At 50.1% G+C, this 21,897-nt stretch overlaps 1 protein-coding gene across 1 annotated transcript; it reads right to left on the bottom strand.

Moving 5' to 3' along the window:
• Positions 1–1,702: 1,702 nt before the first annotated feature.
• On the bottom strand, positions 1,703–3,841 carry LEP (leptin). The gene is made up of 2 exons (XM_012789083.2): positions 3,686–3,841; positions 1,703–2,062 (listed from the first exon to the last, which is right to left on the bottom strand). The coding sequence occupies exons 1-2, from the start codon at positions 3,827–3,829 to the stop codon at positions 1,703–1,705; spliced, it is 504 nt and encodes a 167-aa protein (XP_012644537.1). The 5' UTR covers positions 3,830–3,841.
• Between the last annotated feature and the right edge of the window lie 18,056 nt (positions 3,842–21,897).

The following is a 21,897-nucleotide window of genomic DNA, read 5'->3' as shown; positions in this document are numbered from 1 at the left end:
GCAGCGCTCCGGCGGGGTACCTCAGCAGCACACAGGTGAGTGAGGTTTGAACATTGGGAATGCAAAGTCCCTGAGGGCAGGACTCGTTTTTAATGTTTACTTGGTGAGCTTCTCGAGCCCATAGCACCAGTCAGGGCTGAGCATGAAGCAGGAAGCAGGAGCTCAGTCTCAATGTTTATTACTTTGATTCAAGTTTCCTTGGACAGATCCACCACCCACAGCGTGACGGCTTCATCACGGCAGCAGAATGGTGGAAAAACCCAAGCCTTCTTGTCCGTCCTACTGAACGTGACCTCCAGGGAAAAGGGGGATCCTGGTGGCCTGGCCTGGGGTCCTGGCATTCACCCAGCAGTGCCTGCCTGTCCTGTCTCAGGACCAGTGGGATTTTTCTTTCCCACTGGAATAAAACTCCCCCCCAGATTGGGTGGGAGATGTGGCTTTGCTTTGGATGAGCCAATCAGACGAGAACTACAATTTGGCCTGCAAACTCCAAGCAGGGACACTGTCAAGTAATAAACCCATAGTGGATCAACCCTGGACCATTTGGAGGGTCACACCAAGGACCCTGCTCTGAGGATCACTGTCTCGAGAGTGGGACCCTCTGTCCCTGATAGGAAAGGCCACTCTGCAGCAGTGAGAGTGGCCAGATCTCACCTCCGTCCCAACGAATAGCCTTTAGCCTCAGCACCTTCCCTCCATGGGGGCTCCCCCAGACTTCAGTGCCCCCGAAAGAGTTATCCTTTGCTACTTACATGGAAAACACCCTAAGTGGTTGCAGATCAGAAAACGACCTCACCTCTTCTAAAGAACCCAACACATAAATATTATTCAGAAAACACATTCTGGATCCTTCTCCTGCCTGCCAACCCCTGGGTGCACATAGCTACATTACAGTTGACAAAATTATCTTTCTTCTTTTTAAAATAACCTGGCCCTTGGATATCTGCTCAGGGCAATGCTATTGCAAGGACTGTGACTTAAAATGCATCACAGTAGAAACAAAACCAGTTACAAGAGAACTAACTTGAGAGCCACCTCTGCCAGCTCTTGCTCAGACAATCCCAGCCCTCAAGTCACTCAAAATGGGTTTGTCTCAGCCAGACCCATTGATGAGATTGAAAAAGCACCCCAGGAGCAACCTTATCCTGGATGGCCCCCAGGAGCCTGGAAAAGCTGATGCTTTGCTTCAAATCCACTCAGAATAAAATACATAATAAATAAATAAGTGCTTCCAGCTTGCATTGCTTGGGAGTTTCCAGCTGTGCGTGGATGTAGCCTTCACGGTACTCCCCAGAATTCTCAGATGGAATCTTGTTCAGATCGTCCAAAGGCTCTGAGCCCCTCCTTTGAAATCACCCCAGGTCACACTGAAGCGTGCAGTGAGAAGGAGATGGCATGGGGAGGGGCTGAGACAACTCCTGTTGGTGGCTGAACAATTTGGTGAGAATCACAGACACAATCCACTTTTTGCTGGACGGACCCCCCCTTCCTAGTGGGAATGGGATCAGGTGTATGTATCTTTGGTTTCAAGCAACATGGAGGCTTAGAGTCTCATGCCTTTCGAAGGGTTAGAGGAGTGAGAGAAATGGACAGAGTCCTGGATACGGAGTATCCACACAAGGCTCTCTTCTCCTGGAGACACATGGAAGCCAAGATTTCCTTCCTCAACGTTGTCCTTGGGGGAAGAGCAGCCTTGAAGGCCTCAGCACCCGGGGCTGAGGTCTAGCTGCTGCAGCATGTCCTGCAGAGACCCCTGCAGCCTGCTAAGGGCCACCACCTCCGTGGAGTAGAGTGAGGCTTCCAGGACACTGCCAAGGCTCGCCAGGGTGTCCAGGCCATTGGCCCAGGGCAAGGGACAGCTCTTAGAAGAGGCCAGCAGGTGGAGAAGGTCCCGGAGATTCTCCAGGTCGTTAGATATTTGGATCACGTTTCTGGAAGGCAGACTGGTGAGGATCTGTTGGTAGATCGCCAACGTCTGGTCCATCTTGGACAAGCTCAGGACAGGGTGGACCCCAGGAATGAAGTCCAAACCGGTGACCCTCTGTTTGGAGGAGACTGACTGCTGTGCAGGAGGAAGCAGGACAGCAAGCACTCAGCATGACGGGGGGGTCATTCTCAAAGCCCTCTGCCTTCCCCATAGCCATGGAAGCTCCTTCTCTGGGCCACCTCCTTGCCCCCTTCCTCACCATTTTGGTCCAGGCCCTCATTTCCTGGGCCCAGGTAACTGCTGAGCCCTAAGCTGGCCTCTTGGACTCTTGCTCTTCCTAAACCATCTCACCCTCCATTCCAGACCAGTGTTCCCAGGCTGTTCCTTTCTCCAAATGGCCTCTGCTGAAGACCCAGCCATGATACCCTAGTTCTAGTTAGCTGAGCCTCTTCCCCAGGCATCTGCGGTCCTATGTAAGCAGCCCCTCTTCAGCTGTCCCACGCCCTCCACCCCAGCACACTCCTCCCTCCTAGACGGGATCTCACACAGCCCCTTCTCCCTGGGGATTAAGGCTGTGGCAGGGGCCACCTCCCCTCTCTGCCCATCCCACTGCCTGTAACCCTGAGGTGACTACCTCAGCAGTCACCCTCCTTTGCTTTCCTGACAGCACGTATCGATACTGCCCAAGTTGGGACACTCTGGTTCTATCACAGGCAGCCTTGTCAAATGACTATTTTGAAAGGAGACTTAAGAGTTGTTCTCTATGAGATGCTCAAGACTCTATCTAATTCCGAGCTGTCCCTGCTTCTAGACACTTCACTTCTCCCTGGCTGCCCAAGGCCACTGTCAGGCACCCACAGTGGCCAGGAGATACGGAAGTCTCCAGGTGGCTCCATGTGGGGTGGGGAAAAGGGGAGTCACTTGCTTTATCCAATTTGGGTCTCATAACAGCCTTGTGAAGACTATGCTATTCTCATTATCTAGATGACAAAACCAAGGCTTAAAGACATTAAGGAACTTGCTTAAGATGTCACAGAGAACAGAAGCGTGAAGATTCACACTTAGTCTTCCTAATTCCAAATACAGACCTCAGCTGGGAAATGGCTGGAAGTCTAGGCCTGCTGTTTGCAAGTATGCAGAAGGCTGAGTGAGAAGGAGGGTAGACTAGCTCTTCTGGCTGGCCTTGAGAGGCTGGGCTAGCAGGAATGGGGACACTTCATAGGGCCAGGGTCAGCTGGTGCTATGAGGACCCTAATGACAAGCACACCTAGAGATGGGGCAGAGGCCCAGGGAGGCTGAGACTGGGGGTCTGGGCACAGCTGACAGCACACAAGGGGTTAAGTCAGGGAGGAAGGCAAGTGCGGGAGGCAAAGTCAGAGTGGTGAGGAAAGAAGAGGCAGTGGGCACATCTCAGCTGAACTCTGAGGCCCGGTTTCCCCCTGGTAGAGTGAAAACGAGCACATGCAGCCTCCTGATACCAGAGAATCCTACGATGTTTACGTGGAAACACGTGGCAAGGTTAAATGCTCTTAGGGTGGTTTAGAATTGGAGCCACTCACCCCTGAATCCCAGCAGGAAGAGGGGCCAAAGGAAACACCCAGGGAGCCCTGGGCTTTCAAATCCTCCTCAGCTTCCAGCAGGGGCCTGGCATTCAGAAGGCGCTCAATAAATGTTTCTTGGACTATCTGGTTCCAGTCCCACTAGGAGCCAGTGCTGGGCTGGCCACAGTTCTACTTTGTCCCCCCAGGCCCTCCCTACCGTGTGTGAAATGTCATTGATCCTGGTGACAATTGTCTTGATGAGGGTTTTGGTGTCATCCTGGACTTTTCCGATGGGCACAGCTTGAACGTAGGACAGATAGGGCCAGAGCCACAGGAACTGGCACAGAGGTGCACAACGCATTTTCTTTCCCAGGATGTGCTTCTTGGGCCTGCAAACAGAAGGAACCACACGTTGCAAGGGGCTAGCATCTCAGAATACACCCAGTGGCCCCATTCCCAGGTGTGTCACAGAACGTGGGTGGAAATGAGCTTTGCTTTCTGCCCTGGCTGCCACCACCTCAAAGCCAAAGACACATCATGATCTAGATGTGCAATGATGGAATGCATCTCCTTGGGAAGAAGATTATGGCCTGGTCACTAAAACCTCCATGAGGTGTCCTGCAGAGCAGAGCAGAGCAGTGAGCCAGACTGTGACCAAAGGGACGTGGTGGGGACGATGAGGACTTCACTGTGTACTTCAAGGGAAAGATAACCGATCTGGTGTGCGTCCAGCCATTTACTCACTGCATAACTTCAGGCATATCACATAACTGCCAAAGCCCTGCTCCACCTTCATCCCTGTAATGTGCCTATCTCCAGGCTCTATGAGGACCAAAGTAGATGACACCTGTGACGAGCTGGAAGGTGTGAAATGTACTCTACCCCCACCCTATTACTGGAGATTATGTTCTTACTCGTCCTCTCCTTTACCGTCTCCCCGCAGCCTGCTGACACTGCGGTGGCCTTTACCACTGGCTTTGCTGCTCCTTGCTCTCCCTCGGGGAGCCTGAATCCCACCAGCACTCACCGGTCACCTAACACGTCGGACTAGCACTAGGAGCCACGACACCATGGTGAACACAGACGCTCTCTACCCTCGAGTGTCGGGCAGACGCGCTAAGGCAGGAAGAAAGGGCTTTGCAAGGAGAGCAAGATACCACCGGAGCACAAAGCGGGCTCCCTGGAAGAAGTGTCATCTGAGCTGAGTATCACAGACTGAGAAGGGGTTAGCACGAGTAGGGAGTAGCTGTCACAAGTGGCCGAGAAATCAGCGAGTGCAAAGGCATGGAGGCAGGAGACAGCATGACACGGTCACCCAGAATGTGTGAAACTTTCAGTCTTGGAACCATGAATTCTAAAATGAAGACTATGCAGATCCTTGATTAAGCAGCAAAGTTTTAATGAGATACACGAGGCAAAAGGTAATAAAGGTAAGTATAGGCAAGTCTGTGGCCAGTGATCCGTGCTAAGTATGCATGTGTGAGCCTGAGATGATAATAAAATGCAAGTAAATATTAGGACGAAGGTTCTGGAGATGGTAGTAAAGTTAATCTCTGATTTTTGTGTTCTTCCTCGTCTGGGTCTTGATGAAAACAGGTTAATACATTTTTTGTCCATAGGTGGCAATATTAGAATTCATTTTCTGGCAACATAATAAAAATGAGCAATCTTTTTACAGATTATTTGTAATGTTTGAACAAAGGCATTTTTAAAATCTGAATTACAGAAGAGAAAAAAATGAGAGGCGGGAGCCTTTGCAGCCCACCCCACGAGCCTCTGCAGGCTTTGTGGAAAAGCCCAAATTATAAACCACCTCAATTCCCAACCAAGGGCAGCTCCTGTGAACACGGCACTTGGAAACAAACACCCTGCTCTAGGGGAGGCTGTGAAATTGTACCCCCATATCAACTTTAAATATGAAAATCCCTTAAGTAATTTGGGAAAAGGCAGTTCAGATGTTTTTGTGCATGTTTTCTCTCTTAAAAAAGTGAAACTTCCTCTATTAACTACTTATTAGCTGAGCAATGCACCAAATGTTTGTGGAACAGAGCTCAATAGTGCTGCTCCCCAATACGACCCCAGGAGACCCTGGCGAAGGTGGTGGGGTAGTGGTTAGGCCCCGGGGCTTCAGCAGCAGGCTCTGCCCTCCTTAGATGCGTGTCTCTGGGCGAGATACTTAACTCCCCTAAAGCACTAGCTCCTATCAATGAAGTGGAGCTAATGCCACTGTCTGGCTCGATGGTAAATGAGTTGGACCCCTGGCACCCCAGCCCACGGTGTGTGTGTCCAGCACAGGGTGGGAACAGTAGATGCTGGCTTCTTTAAAATTATTACAATTTCCTGACAACACTACCTATAGCCAACTCCGAATCTAGCGTCTGGCCCGCTGCCTCCCACAGGCCATCTCAACAGGGTACTTCTGAGTCTGTCCCCAAACCCTCCTACCAAGGCACAAGATGGAGCTGTATCCTTTTCTAAGATTCATGTGTTGGTGACATCTTCCCTCCCAAGAGAATTTATTACCAGATTAACTCTGGTCATAGTCACTCTCATGTAATGGCCACCCTCTGGAAACTAAACCTAAAAACAGTTTTACAAGCCACCTCCATCACCACGGACAGCATGCTTCAGCGGGAACTGAAAATAAATTGCCGTTCCTTGAAAACACGGATACAGGAAGCTGCCGCTGAGTGAGTCTGCCTAAGAGGAGAGGCCAGGTTTAGGGGAGACTCCTGGGGGCTGCAGAGAAAACCGGTCACAGGTCCGTCTGAGATCAGAGCGCTGGCAAGAACCTGCCCCACCAGGACACGCAAACGTGCTGGTGCACACACAGAGAGAACACAGTAGAAGCTGCCAGTTGTCCCCAGTATCTAGTCCCCCTTCCTCCCCAGCAGTAGAAAATCCCAACCCTTAGGCAGGGCTGTGGCCACTCAACATAAACACTACACTTGTCAGCTTCTCCCAACCACGTGTGGTCATGCAACCGAATTCTTGCCAATTAAACACAAGTAGACGTGTCATGTGGCAGCTCTCAGGACCCTGTCGTGTGCCTTCGCCTCTTCCTTTTTCATCCCTTTCTGCATTCTGATGCCTGGAATGTGGATGTGGTAGCCGGCATTCTAGCGCTAGCTTGGACCGGGAGGACGAAGGCCGGACCTCATGGACAACGGAGCAGGGAGCCGCAGGAGCCTGGGTGCCCGAGGACCTCGGGCAGCCGAGACGCCATGCCGGCCTTGCACTGACTACTTGTCTCTGGACGTGCGCTGGGTGTATGTGAGAGACATGGTCTCTGCCTTGTTTAAACCACTGCTCTTTTCGGTGTCTGCTAAATGCAGCTGAATTTAATTCAAACTGACTTAATGCACCGCAACACGGGCATCAGAAAAGAGTGGACACCAAGCCTCCCTTCGTTCATTTGAGTCTCAGTCCCTGAGTGGGGCCTGGCCGTGGCCAAGAAGGGGAGACAGAAAGGCTGGGAAGAGCATAGTGTGGGGACTGGAAGAGGAAGGATAGCAAAAAGGCAGCAAATGCAACGTCATCGACACAGAAACTGAGACACCATGATTGCTCAATATGACGGTTGGCTGCTAATGTTCACTGATTGCCCATGATGGGCCAGGTACAAAGAATAAAGAGACATGGAACCACAGGAAAACGGGCATCAGGAGTGGAGCGGGACAGGGTAGAGGCTGGGGGTTTCCCAGGAAGCCTAGGCAGGGTACTACTATATTCGATTTTGTCAACTACTTACATATGGTATTTGTTAAAAATAAAAGTAAAGAACAAAATTGTGCCCTTAAGCAACTGGTTTAAGAATTTACATAATTAACCGCAATGCAAGGGAATATGTTTAAACAGATAAAATGCCTTGGGTAACTCACAGAAGGAAGTCATCTGCTTAAAGTTATGAATACTAAGGTTCAGCAAACTGTGTTTGAGTCTGGGTATAGGACGTGGGGAAAGTTAGCTAACCTCTCTGCGCCTCGGTTTGCTTAGCTGTAAAATGGGGGTGACAGAGTCACAATGCCCACCTGGGGCTGTTATGAGATAAAGCAAGTAAAGAGCTAACCTGTGCCTGGCACACAGCCAACCCCAATGTCAGCTGTCATCATTATTATTTCCAGTGAAGGAATCAGGGAGGTGGCGTGGAGGAAGTGGGATTTGATAAAGGCCCTGAGAGTGGGTAGGAATCAGGTTTGGGAAGGTGGAGGAGAGGGCCAGCCCTGGCAGAGGCAGAAGAACATAGGTGGGTTTAGGAGACGAGGCTCCTAGCGGGCAGGAGGGCGTGACACGAGGGTGTGATAGGCCACGAGGCGAGGCGCGGAAGGGGTTGGGCTGGATTGTGGGGCTGTGAGGCTGCCTTCTGCTCTGAGGGGCAAATGTTTTCAGCCAGTTGACTAGAGGGATGGAGACGGAAGTTGGAGGGACACGAGGAGAGGTTTGGGAAAGAGGAGGCTGGGACCTGCTGATCTGCGGGTACTGGCGGGACGTGCAGGTGGCCTGTCCAGCTGCCAGTCGGAACTGGAGTCTGAGCTCCTGGGATGTAGACCGGGAGCAGTGGCTGGGGTGGCCACAGGAGAGCTCGGGGAAGATAGGGGTGGGGTGGGCTATCGTGGGCAGGGAAAAAGGCTGTGGTCAGCGGTCAGCCATCTGCCTGGGCCACAAAGCCTTTTCTCCCCAAAAGTTTCCAAAGCAGTTTTGAACATTTCAGAGCTCTCCTTTTCTAAAACTTAAAAGCTGAACCCCTGAAATGTTGATACAGCATCTTTCTGTCCTCTGAGCACGGCTGAAGCAGAGTCTGGAGAGGGAGGGGCTCCAGGGCGGTGCGCAGCCCCTACTCTGCCATCTCCATCACGCCCTGTGCCTCTGGCTCCCCAGGGCCACCTCGCTCTAGCTCTTCCCGGGCTGTCTTCCTTCGCCTTTAATTAAGGGCCTGCTTCTCCCATCATCTCTACCATCATCCCCTGCCACGGTGCGCTGGAGAAGAAAAGAGAAAAACTAGGAAGAGAAGCCCCTGGGGCAGCCCCGGATAATGAAATGTAATCACAGAAAACAGGCTGGGGCCAGTGGGGCTGCTCAGACGGCTGCACCATCCACCGCCAGGGCTTCCGCCTCTGACTTCACCCGGCCCCACCTTTACTCACAGTGCTCCCCGTGACTCCCCCTACAGCCTCCACTTTGGCTGTTGTGGGCAGGGCTCCTGCCCCTCCCTCCTACTTCCCCAAGAAGCTGGTGGCCTCCAGACCCCGGCTGTCTGGCCTTCCCTCCAGGGGACGAGGCAGACCAAGTGGGGCCTCAGTGTCAAGGTGGGAGTGGGGGTGGACAGAGATGTCCACTCTTCTCCAGACCCAGGCCTGCCCCCAGCCTTCAGATGACAGCAGTGGGGGAGCAGGGGGGTGGGGGCAGGGGAGGGTTCTGGTCACAGGCATTTGCTGCCAGAGCCTGCTAGCCTTGGTTGAAAGTACCAGAGGTTGGCAAGCACCCAGGACACTTCTCTCTCTTCCTTCTTCTCCAGCCATCCAGTTTTTTACATCTCCCTCTCTGATAGTCCTTTGCATGCTAGTGTGAATTAAATTAGGGTAATGTGGTATTTGCTGCTAATTATGAGGAAAAAGCTTTGGCTAAGGTAAGTCCTCTTCCCACACAAATTCCATCCCCTCACCCACCTACCCCTACCACCCCCAGCCCCCACCGCCATGGGCTCCCTGCCTGTCCTTCCCTCCCAGCCTGGTGGTTAGGGAGAATTCAGTATGGTAGAGGGGTGGAGTGTGGGAGGCTGGAGAGGTAGACTTTTGGGGGCTTGATTCCACGTGTATTGGGGGACCACTGAGAGATCTGACCTACCCAGGACACACACACACACAGAATCTCTGGTGGCTGTGTTGGTATTTACACTCCAGCCCCCTTGGCCATAGCTGCCTGACCAGTGGTAGGCAAGAGACCAAGAGGCTCTTCTCTCCTGTGGTCTCCCAGAGACCACAGTCCACATGGCTACTGAGAAGTGGATTATAGTCACTGCCTGGGCTCTTTCCTGTCTCCATGGTTTTTGGTTCTGAGCCTTCATGAGACTTGGTGGCCCTCCCTGTCCTTAGTCTCCAGTATAAGATACTCTTTTCCACTTATACTAGAATAGCTTTCAACTTTCTACACATGTAAGAGAAATAAGTGTCAAGAAATAAAATTCACCCTTACTATGGGTGATGCACTATTGACAGTCTTGGTTCTTTTTTTCAAATATTGGTCACAATATACAGTTTGGAAAACACTGAGCTAACATGAATGATTTTTTCTCTTGTTTGCAACCAAAGCCTCATTTGAGAAATCATGTTAACATCCTTCACTGGTAGCCAGGCTCTGAGTATGGTGGTTATACCCTTCCTACTCATCGGAAACTACTCTCAGATCTGATCCCATTGGGGATAACAAATGCATTTCAACTCCTGTGTCAACTCTGGTCAATTGTTAGAGGCATCCTGGAGGCTGTGTGAGGGGCATCTGACACACTAGCCAGACTCAGAGGGACAGGGGGCCATGATCTATTAGTGACACCTATACTTGTCCCAGCACCTACCACAGGTCTGGCACAGAGCAGGTGTTCGTTAAATATTTGTTGAATGAATAAATGAGATATTTCTCATTCTTGATCTTCATCTGCTAACCAGGTTAACCTACCTCTATGACAGTTTACTTGTTCCCATCTTAAAGTCACATCCTAGAATTCACTTTTGCCCAGCAAAACTTCTTAATACGCTGTCTTAATTAAGACAGAAAAAGCTTCAGTGTCCAGGTCTCCCTTTCTTGGGGACCTTTGTCTGTTTCTGGCCCCTCCTATGTGGCCCCAACACCCTTCAGCTTCCTGGCTCTGCTCCATCTAGACTGTCATCCCTGGGTGCTCCCTGCCACGGACCCATTCACGAGCTTGGCTCCTGCCCCTGCCTCTGCCCTGTGCACCCCCTGCCCTTCCCAGAGACCTCTGCCCTGCTCTCCTGTCTTCCCCGTGGCTTCTCTCCTCTTCCTTGGCATCCCCCCAGCCTGGAGCAGCCCGGAGCACAGATGGGCACTAAATCTTCTCGGGTATCTGTGAAATGTCCGCATGGACACTGACTGCAGCTTCCCTTCTGGAGAGCTACCAAATTGAGCAGGAAAGGTGGAAACGTGCTGTTTGCTGAGAAAAACGACATATCCGTTGTCACAGGTGGAATAAGTGCAAAGGACTCTGTGGGCCCAGGCACCAGGTGTGTTGTTTTTAAGCAGAAACGACCTCTCTTCCTGGTTTTTCTGAGACAACTGTGTGGACAACGAAGAATTTCAAAGGTCTCTGCTGAGAGGCCAGAGGGAGCTGCAGCTGCTGGAGTTCCCAGCTGGGGACGGGGCCTACTGATTCATTGACTGACTGCTGGAGAATTTGGCTCAATTTTCCTTTAAACCACACTGCTGCTGTTCAGGGATGCCCGCACCACAAGGACGCTACCTCCCTGGAGCTTCTCTTCTCTCCATGATTCCAATGCTCCCCTGGGTGGCTAGGCGGAGGTGGGACAGTGACTTAGGAGGACAGCTCTCCCAGGCGGTCACCTTCTCGCCCTGCATGGGTCACTCAGACATGCGAGGAATCCGCCTGGGGCTCATGGACAGGAATTCACTGCAACCTCCCTGGCTCTGTCCTTGGCGCTTGGAGCCATTTCCTGGAACAGAGGGGGAGGGAAATATTTCCCCCAAATACCAAGAAGAGTTATTTTGAGCATAAGATGTACCAAATATGAGAAGTTCGCTCCTTTAGCCAACATGGAAACGTTCCCCTCAGCCCAATGTGCTCAGTTGCTTGAGAAAGGAAAGAACCTGAAAGCATCCCCTGTCCTTCCAGTCCCTCCTCCCCTGCCTAAGAGACGAATGCTGGGCGAGGCCTTTCTGGGTGTTAGAACGGGAGCGCCTGGGTCGGTAGAGCCCTCCTCTCCCCTTGTGGTTCCGGCAACCATCCTGGTGGGAAAAACATTGGTTCCCTGGTGGGAACTCTCTCCCTGGTCCCAGCTGCCCTCTGCCCGCCTCGGAATCCAACAGAACAAACACGACAAGCTGACAGAGGTCAATTCCTACACGGCAAAGCGCAGTCGGAGAGCTCGTGCTCCTAGAGTGGTGGACCAAGACCCTGCCCTCTGCCCACCTTCCCTGAAGCCCACCCTTCCCACAGGAATTAATCATCTCCTCTTCAAAGCTGCTATTCTCAAATGACAACCAGTCCATGAGTCTCACTTGGATCTAACTGTATTAGAGTCACTTTTCCAAAGTGCCACCATGGTTAAGCTATACAAACAGGAGTAAAAGGGTGACCATGCCCACTGTGAAATCTAGACCAAGCCTGGAGAGAAGGAAGGTGGTAGGTGGGCCTGAGGGTCTCCCCTCGAGCCCACATGCCAACAGTGTGTATTCATAGTCCTGGCTAGAAATTCCCTAACAGTGAGAAACACGCCAGTAACAGGCCTTTTCCATGAAACCCCATTTTATGCATCGTAAGGAAGGCAATTTGCATGGCTTTAAGGCCTTAAGTGGTAAGACCTGCCACAAGCTCTCTGAGAGCTTTGGGTTCTTCCTGACAGTTTTTCTCCCCACCTCTACTCCATTGTCACCCCCGTCCTGGGGCTGGCCTTATGCAGCCCCTCCCATTCAGGGGACAGGCCCCTCGCTGGAAAACGATGTCTGGATTCTTATCAGCAGCCCAAGGTGATGTCCACTCCTCAGAAACTGACCACTATCACCTGCATCCCCTGCACCCCCAAATTTATCCCCTCAAGATGGGGGTGGGGCACCCTGATCTTTGGGGATATGCTCGAGGCAATTTCCAAAGCATCTCGATTCTGCGGACTCGTCAAGGCAGGCGGGTCGGATGGTCTCCTGGGGCTTGCTGGCTCTACATGACAGAGTCCTAACTTTTGGACACTTGGCACAGCCCCAACCCCGAATCCAACGCTCCCCAGCTCCGAGCTCATTCCCTCTGGCTAGAACTCGGTGGAAAGCTATCACAGTCCAAAACCAAGCCATCCACCCTGCCTGCCTCAGTTTCCCCAGTCTCAAGAGTAGGGTGGGGCACTGTAGCCTGCCAAGAAAGACCAGTGAAGAAAGAAAAAGAAGCGCGCGCCGGGACCTTACCTCGCAGCTGTTGACCGCTGAGACTCCTCCGGGGCTCCATGCCTGCCCGCCCCTCTTATAGCCGCCCAGCGCAACTTGCGCAAGTGCCCGGCAGGCCGGGCGCACCCCAAGCGCCAGCTCCCGCCCCGCCCCACGAGGCAGCGTCAGGTCCAGCGGCTGCGGGCCGGGCCGCGGTGCACGCCTCGGGGCGCCTCGAGGGAGAGCCTCGGCTGCGCCAGGAGCCACGCGCTCACTCTCGGTACGTCCCGAAAGTGTGGGGGTGGCTGGCAGGAGCAAGAAATCCTCGAGGTCCCGCCAGAGGCGACTGTGGCACAGGATCTGCCGCGCGGGACAGTGCTTCCAGCAGCGCGGGGCACGGCCAGGGAACTGGGTGGCAGCGAGGGGCTTTGCGGAGCCGGCCGGGGGACAGCGCGGCGTTCCCACGGGCAGGTGGCGCACAGACGGCGAGCCCCGCGCAGCCGGCACTGCCGGGTGGTGGGGCGGAGCGAGCGCCGACGGTTCTTGGAGCCCGGGAAGCCCGGGTTAGAGGGAGCGCCCCGCCGTGCGCCCAGCATTGGGGGGGCGGGGTTCCGCTGTCCCACCCCTGCTCTGGCGGGCAGAGAACCTGGTTCCAAGGTTCACGCGGGTTGTCTCTGGCTGGCACCCCGGAAGACACGCGTCCCCTGGTTATGAGGAGTCTATCTCCAAGGCTGCGCGCAGCGCGCGCTCGGGAGTGCTCCCGGCCCTGCGGCCTTGGGGACCGCTCTGACACGCCAGGAGTCTCCCTCCTCAACCCAGTATTTGCTGTGTACGAAGGGGGGTGTCCCAGACATAGCGACATTTCCCTCACCACAGCCTGTGTGTAGGGTGGTGTTATCCTCAGGCTTCAGGGCATAGGAAACCGAGGTCCAGGGAGGTTCCGTGACTTTCCTTAGAACCCTCAGCTGGTAAGGAGTAGAGATCGTCCAGGAACCCAGGTGTGACAACTGGGTCAGGCCCATTCAAAGAGAAGCTCCCAAACCAAACCATTCGGTTAGAACCATCATACAAGGTAGGGGTCGGGGAAACTACGCTGGTGACTCAAATCCTGCCACCACCTTGTTTGGGTACAGCCCACAAAGTAAGAATGGTTTTTACATTTTAAAAAAGTTGAAATTGAAAAAAGAATAATAGTTCTGACATGTGAAAATTATAGGAAATTTACATTTCAGTGTCTATAAAGTTTTGAATTTTGTCAACAAAAAAAATGTGGAAATGTTTTCAGTCTTGTGTAAGTACCTACGTAACATCCTCGATTTAGCCTCTTGCCCTGTAAAGCCTGAAATGTCTACTACCTGGCCCTTTAGAGAAAAAATTTGCACTGGGGTCTCTCTCGCCACCACTGAAGAAACTTGTCGGAGTCACCCTCCAGCCAACTCCCCTCCTCCCGGCTGCTTTGGGTGGCTCTGTCGTGAGTGGAGGACAGTGGTGGGGCCAGCCACTTTTCAAGTGCTGGGGCCCTCATAGTGCCAAGGACACCTGGGTGCCCAGGAAAAGTTTGCCTGAACTGAACCCCGGAGGTGCCACACACCACAGAGCTAATATTTGATGTGTGTTACAGGAGTACACCGATGTTTGGAGATTCCTAGTCTAAACTCAAGGCCACTGGATTTTTTAAAAACTTGGGAAAATACATTTGCAGTGATGATGGTGTGAAGGGAACAAGGAGAGCCAGGCTCACACAGGTCTTGGAGCCTCTGGTCATACTGCGTTTGAGACTTCCTAATGGAAAGGTGATCCCCAAACCTCCGTGTTCCATGAGACAGTAGGGTCTGTTTCGTTCACTGCTATATCCCTAGTTCATAGCCCAGTGCCCAGCTCGAAGTATTTCATTTTTAAAACATATTTTACATGAAAATTTCAAACATTGAAAAAAGTAGGCAATAGTATAATGAACTACAATATACCCATCACCTAGATTTAACCGTTAGTATTTTCCATATTTGTTTTATTTATTTATTTATTTATTTATTTATTTATTTTTGAGACAGAATCTCACTCTGTTGCGTGGGCTAGAGTGCCATGGCTTCAGCCTAGCTCACAGCAACCTCAAACTCCTGGGCTCAAGTGATCCTTCTGTCTCAGCCTCCTGAGTAGCTGGGACTACAGGCATGTGCCACCATGTCCAGCTAACTTTTTATATGTGTATTTTTAGTTGTTCAGCTAATTTCTTTCTATTTATTTTGAAGTAGTGATGGGATTTCACTCTTGCTCAGGCTGGTCTCTAACTCCTGAGCTCAAAGGATACGCCCACCTCAGCCTCCCAGATGCTTCATTTATTTTTTAGCAAAATTATTTTGAAGCAAATTGCATACATCATGACATCTTATCCTTAAATACTTCAGTGCTTCATAACAAATAAGAATTTCTATATAACGGCAAGACTATTATCACACAATAATAATTGCTTAACATCATCAGATTTCTCCAAAATGTCTCTGAAATGACTTTTATGGTTGCTTTGTTTCAACTTGGTTGTTTCCCCCTTAATAATTATTTGTTGAAGACAGGAAGCAAAGCAGGAAGGAAGAAAATTGAGTTATATATTTGTGGAAATCAGAAATTGTTATGATTTATAACTATACTGCCACCAAAAAGGAGAAAACCACCTAAATGTCCAACATAGGAAACTGGTCTGACTATTAAAAAGCCACATCAGAGCAATATACAGACATTAAAATTTATTTTGTAAAATAGTATTTAATAATGTAGGAAAAAACAGTATTTTGTAAACTGGAAAGCAACAGATTACAAAGTGGTTATGTGTTTTCTGAATCTATCCATGCAGAAACACACACATGCACATCAAAATATAATGTCATTACTGGGAGTAAAATTAGGAATGATTTTTAATCTTTTCTTTGCACTTCTCTGCTTTTTAAAAATGTCCACAATGGAATTACTTTTAAAGTGAGATCTTATACACCCCACAGGAATGGTGGGGTTTGGTTTTGTTTTGCACATGTACATAGGCAGTGCAACTCACTAGGTACCAATGCTGGCTATACCCAAGTTTTCCCTACACCTTTGTAACTTTGCTTGAAGCAAAGACTTAGCTTATTTGCAGGGTTGGCAGCCTGGGGCTTGCCTGTCTCAGCAACACCTTTTCTGGGGTCACTGGGCAAGTTGGGACCTGGGGTTGTTGCCTGAACTCAAGCAACACTTGAGACCATATTGTGAGGATATGGACTGCCTGTCTATCCATACATCACCTGTCTGTTTTTTGCATTTGTTGAGTTTTAAAGTATTTTATTTTAAAAATAAATAATAGATGACAGGATTTAAAAAGTTCAAAAGGGACAATGAGATATGAAGACTCAGTTTCCCCCAAGTCCTCCTTCTCTACCTAGAAGTAACTGTTGTTACCAGTTTCTGTTGTCTTTCCAGGAATATTCTTTTTCTATCCTTGATATATGTATTTTCACTACACACACACACACACACACACACGCACACACACACACACACACATAAATGTCATACTATTCATACTGCTGTTCCTGCCCGTGTCTTTAAATTTTTTTACTTTTGAAATTTTCTCATCCCCATTATACATTTACAAGAAAAATTAGCATAACAAATCTCCATGTACCCATCATCCAGCTTCAACCATTATTAATCTTACTTCTTTCACTTAATATAACTAGAATACAATTTCCTACTGGTATACATAGAGCTGGGCAAACCTTTTTAAAGTCAGCATATATCCTATTTTATGGATGCACCACAATCCACCTAACTGTATTGTTACATACATAATATAATTAATATGTTTAAATATACTTATTTGAGCACTGTGTGAGTATACCTGTGGGAGAAATTCTGATAAGTAGAATTGAGTCAAAGGGTACGTGCATTCAAAATAGAAATATATTGCCAAGTTACAGTCCTTAGAGATTGCACCAATTTACATATGCAATGGCTGCAAGTATCAGTGGCTTAAGTATTAACAACGTGTAGTTATCTCTCCTAACCAGGAGTCTGGAGGGGGTGGATACAGTGCACAGTGGCATCATTGAGAGTCCTGCCTCACTTCTTCTATTCTGCCGTTGTGTGCTGGTGCTCATTGCTTTGCAGTTGCAAAATGGATGCATCCCATCTGCACACCAGTAGCAAAGGTGGCACAGAGGCAATAGGTTTCTCTTCTTGAAATTCTTTGTTTCGAGTCAGGGAAGGAAAGTCAGACTTTCCCTTATTTCTCATTAGCCAGCAGAACTAGGACATTTGCCCTCTGTGGACAAATCACTGGCAAAATGGAATGTGATTGCGTTGACTAAGACCAATCATAATTCTTCCCCTGGGGCTGGTGTAGATCAAACTACATCTATCCTTACTGTAAGAACTGGGGTTCCCTGAGCTCAGAAGAAGGAGAAGAGAAATGGTGCTTGCTGTACTCAACTATGATGTATTATCAAACTTCTGATAGACTTCACATTATTATTAAATGGCAAAACTTACAAACCCTTCCTGTTTAACACTGACAACCTTCACAATGGAAAAAAAAAGTAATTCTAGCACTTTGGATTTGAATGATGCCTTTTCTTTTATGAAGCACTTTCGTGATCTCATTCGATTTTGTCAGTAACCCACAGAAAGAGCCAGAGCAGGTCCTGTTTCTATGTTTCTATGATGGGAGCCTGAGATCCAGAGGGGTCAGGTGCTTGCCCAGCAAGTTTGTAGAAGAGCCTGGCCAGAGCCTTTGTTTTTGGTCACCTTTCTGGTCCCCACCTTTTTATAACATTTCCCTTTTCCAGACAGGAAAAAAGATCATTAGATGCCACAGTACTGAGCTGGTCACAGTGGAGAGTTACCAGCCTCAGCCATGAGTTGCTGCAACCTCTGGTGGGTGGTGTGGGGTCCGAAGATCATCTCATAAAGCCCCGTGCTTTGCGGAGTGACCGGTGGTGCCCTGTTGAGGGGGAGAAAGGCAGGCACAGGTTAAATCTCCATTCTGATTGTAGGCAATCCCAAGCAGCATCTCTGGTGGGAAATATGCCCTTCGACCCACACTGAGGTGGGATCTACACAGGCTTATAGATTGGACTAACAAGCAACTAGATAATTCAGTCAACTAATGGGTCTGTTACTTTTAGCAGTGCCTGGTGCTTAGTAAGCCCTTGATAAACATCTATGGGATAAATGCCCAACTAAATACTATAGTGGCTTCATGTTAAGACACTTCTGATGGGCTTGGGGTGAGGACAGCCGGTTGGCAAAGCAGAGTGATGCTTTGGGGGCCAGGCTGCCCACAGTGCCACAGACCGGGGGGGGGGGAAGCCCACCTAGAACTCCCTGCTTCCATGGGACACACCCACACTTGTAACCCCTCATCACTCTTGGTCTGACTTGTCAACTTTCTCTAGGTCTGCCTGATGGTTTTGCTCACTAACAAATGATCGATTGCATTTATTCAACTTCTCCAAAAGCTGATTTTCACTTCATGGTGCTGTGCTTGGGTGATTCCAGCTCAGGCCTGGAGTCTCCCACGGGCCTTCTGAGCGGGGGATGGTGGGGAAAGCAGACACGACCATAACCCAACCCTGACTCACTCACACTTTCTTAGAAAGGAGCTGCTTCTTATAGCAGAGAACTCTAGGGTTCCCCATTTTCTAAAGGCTCAGCTCATGAAAACATAAGGTTGCCAAGCCTGTTAGATGGTGCCCCCTGGCCCCCAGGCTGGGTCTGTTCCCTCGGAGAGTAGGGCACTGGGCTCGCTAAGGAGGGGAGGGTTTCCATTTGGTCTTGGGGCAAGTCAGTCAGCTATGACTGCTAGGGTCAGTGGGCATTACGAAAATGAGAAGCCGGGGCTTATCTTTAGGCTGTAGACAGTTCCAGCCACACCCCAGTCCTGGCCAGTCTTGCAACGGGGTTCGCGTGCATGTACACGGAGGAAGTGGCTGAGGGAGCCGAGTGGTCCCTTGGACAAATGGCCTGGTTCCTCCAGCCAGGCCCTGCTGGTACTTCGGGCTGGCCACCCTCCTGATGGGGCTCTGGGGTGCTCCCAGGAAGGGTCCTTGCTGGTTATGTAACCTTGTGCTCTCTCTCGCCCCTCGCCCTTGTCTTTTCCTTGGCTCCTTTCACCTATCCCCTCCTTCCTCCACTATGGACCTTCTTCAACAAAATAATAAAAAATAAACCACAAATTTTAGTGTGTATTTTCATATCTCTATCAGGATGTCTGTAGCTGTACCTGGGAAGTTTCAAAAGGTGTTCTTCATAGCATCTTTTCCTCCAGGCAACAAACATATAGTCTTACAGGCTAGTGAGCTATGAAACACCCTACCCCCAAAACTTGGTAGCTTAAAGCAATAACCACTTATTTAGGTCATAATTCTGTAGGTCCAGCAGTATGGCTCATATAGCTGACTCATACAGCTGACTGTCAGCTGAGAGGATGAGGGTAACCGGGATAGCCTGGATTTGGTTACATGGTGACAGTTGCTGGATTTCTAAGAGCAGCAAAAGATGGCAAACACCATGGACAAGCGCTTTTCAAGTCTCTGCTAACATCCTGCTTGCTGTTTCCCATTGATCAAAGCAAGTCAAGAGCAGAGTAACTGGGAGGAGACTACCCAACAGAACAACAAAGGGAGGCGCGATCAGATGGGGACCATTACGGTCATCAGCCCAGCACAGGAGAGGGGGCCATGCTGAACTCCTGTAAAAATTAGCCAGCAGTAAGTGCGAGCACAGGGAGCTCGCGAGGCTGAGTTGCTAAGCGGAGCAGAGCAAAGGAGGGGGCGGGGAGATGAATGCAGTTGTCCAGGACATCCAGCTGCAGGTGTTCCATGGTTAATTGGAGCTAAAGTCCAGGTGAGGGACCAAAGATGGAGGTACGATCCATACATCCTCTGAAATCAGGGCTGTGGGGACCAGCAGGCTCAGGCCAGTGAAGCGCTTTGTCATCTGCGAGGTCCTGAGCAGGTTAGTATGCAGTGAAGGGTGTGAAAGGACAGTGTGGGGATGGAATTTGCTGGTGTGAAGATCAGAAAGATCTCAGAGGAGGCCAAATGAAACAGAGGGCATGTTGGTGCTTAGCAGCCTACATAAGGCCAGGGAAAGAGTCCTGCAAGGGCCAGAGCAAGACGGTGACTTTCTTCTCCCTTTAATTATTTAATTGCTCAAATAGTCATGTGCATTGCAGAAAATTAGAAAAGGCAGAGAAGCAAAGCCAAGAAAAAAGTCATCTGTGATCACGCCATACTGAGATAACCCCTGTTAATATGTCTGCACTGCTCTGCCCAGACTTGGTAACAGCCTCCTACATCCTGGGTTGGAATCCAGCCTGGAAACCCAGAGAAGCAAATGACAGCTGAGAAGGAGACTGTGCCCAGCTCCCCCTCTGGGTTACATGCTCCTTCTCGCACAGGGTCTTTCTTCCCCATTGGAGTGGAAGGACTTGGGCCATGATCCTTTGTAGAGTTGGCTCCTGCCCAGGTACCAGGGCCTGAACAGGCATTTGGAAGATGTTCCGGAGAAGTGGCAAGAAGCCCTACAGAAAGCTGAGACCTAACACATCCTGAAGCTGTGAATAAGGTCCTCCAGCCTCACATTTTTCCCTAAAGAGGTGTTTTGCCAGACTGGTGGCATAGTCACTTAATAGACAAGCCTCTAGCAGCTAGAGTCTAGCTCAGTAGGATTCACCCACTTCTCTGCAGCTGAAGTAGTAAGGAAGGGGGGGGGGTTGGGTACCTACAGCACAAATCCCAGGGAAGATGCTATGTACCCAGCACTCTCTGGGGTCCTGGGTGGTCCCATGGAAGTAAAAGGCACAGTTCATACACTTGAGGAATCCAGTCTTCCAGGAAAGGTCTGAGCATCACCATGAAAACATGACCACGACAGCAATTGTCTGCCAAAGAGGCTGCATGGCATGGTGCCTCCAAGGCCCGATCCTGGGGCTGCACTGCCCAGGTTGACTCCAGGCTCTGCTATTCATTAGCCTGTGACTTTGAGCAAGTCGTTTATGCTCTCTCTGTCTCTGATGCCTCATTTGTAATAAGAACATCACGGTACCACCTCACAGGGTCGTTGGGAGGATCATTTGGGTTATTACGAGTAAAGCACTCTATAAGTGTTCATTATTAATTAGAGCAGGGCATCGGCAGCACACAGCATAGCGGGGCTAGCTGAGAAGGCTGCCTGAAGAAGGCACCTGCTTTGCATGGGCTGAACGGTCTGGGAGGAAAGGAGCTTCAATGTGCCTGCTCAGCTGAGTGGAACGCAGTGACCAGAAAACCCATCCATCCTGCTTTTACGCAACCACCAGGCCTGAGGTCTGGTTTGTCCCATTACAGCCTGTAACGGAGCTGAGGAGTCAGAAGATCTGTTTGCCCGGGGCTGGGGCAAGGCTGCCAGGCGCATTTCTCCTGCAGCTGGTTGCATAAGCAGGGTTGCTGCGTGGCACCCTGCGGAGGAGGGCAGGGCTGGGCAGCCTGCTCCAGCCTCCGGGGGCTCTGGGGGACTCTGCTGGCCTAGGTCTGCCCTGGGCAGTGCAGCAACTCAGCACCCAGCACCCAGCTCCTACCTTCACATGCCTCAAATAGGACTCATTGTCCTGTGTCCGGGAGATGTCATTTTAAAAAATAGACTATCTTTTATTCTGATTATATAAGCAATGAACATTTATTGTAGAAAACATCCAGAGAAGATCATTCCAATTTCTTATAATTCCACTACCTTGAATTCATAAATGTTTTATATTTTTGACCCATAACTTTTCTCTCTCCTTTGTGTCTCTAATATATGTAGATATATTTTTTTCTATCAGAAATAGGATCTTACAGCACACACTGTTTGGCAATTGTCTTAAGTTTCTTTTCATGTCATTAAATGTAATTTATAACGCCTGCGTGGTGTGAATATGCCATAAATTATTTAACCAAGTCTATGGATGAAAATTGAGATCATTTTCAATGATTTTTCCCCCTCTCATAAACAAGGCTCTCACGCGTATTCTTATAGATAAATCTTTGCAAATGCTCATGCATCATTTCTAAAAGCCAGGTTAACAGGCATGCATATTTTTAAGGCCTTGGATGCCCACTGCGAGGCTCCCTGATCATCGAGGTGATGGCTTTCTTGTCCGCGGGCCCAGGAAGGCGCAGCCAAGTCACTTCTAGGGAGTTGGGCAGATTCCTCCAAGCACCTTGGAAATTCCCCCAGTGCTAAAGGCAAGTGGCTGGGACAAGGAACGAGGCGGAAAGTGGTGTCAGTCACTGTGCAGCCAGGATATCTCCCTGCCCCCTGGAGAATTGGGGATGGTAGGAG

This window comes from Microcebus murinus, chromosome 9, assembly GCF_040939455.1.
Source record: "Microcebus murinus isolate Inina chromosome 9, M.murinus_Inina_mat1.0, whole genome shotgun sequence".
NCBI lineage: Eukaryota > Metazoa > Chordata > Mammalia > Primates > Cheirogaleidae > Microcebus > Microcebus murinus.
Note: the sequence above shows the minus strand (reverse complement) of the source record. Positions and strands in the feature narration are given on the sequence as shown.

What these genes read in the sequence shown, in the direction of transcription:
- LEP (XM_012789083.2), bottom strand. Translation starts at nt 3,829, where the DNA reads ATGCGTTGTGCACCTCTGTGCCAGTTCCTGTGGCTCTGGCCCTATCTG. An exon ending in TCAATGACATTTCACACACG is followed by an intron (nt 2,063 to 3,685) that starts GTAGGGAGGGCC and finishes CCTCCTGCACAG; the next exon opens with CAGTCAGTCTCCTCCAAACA.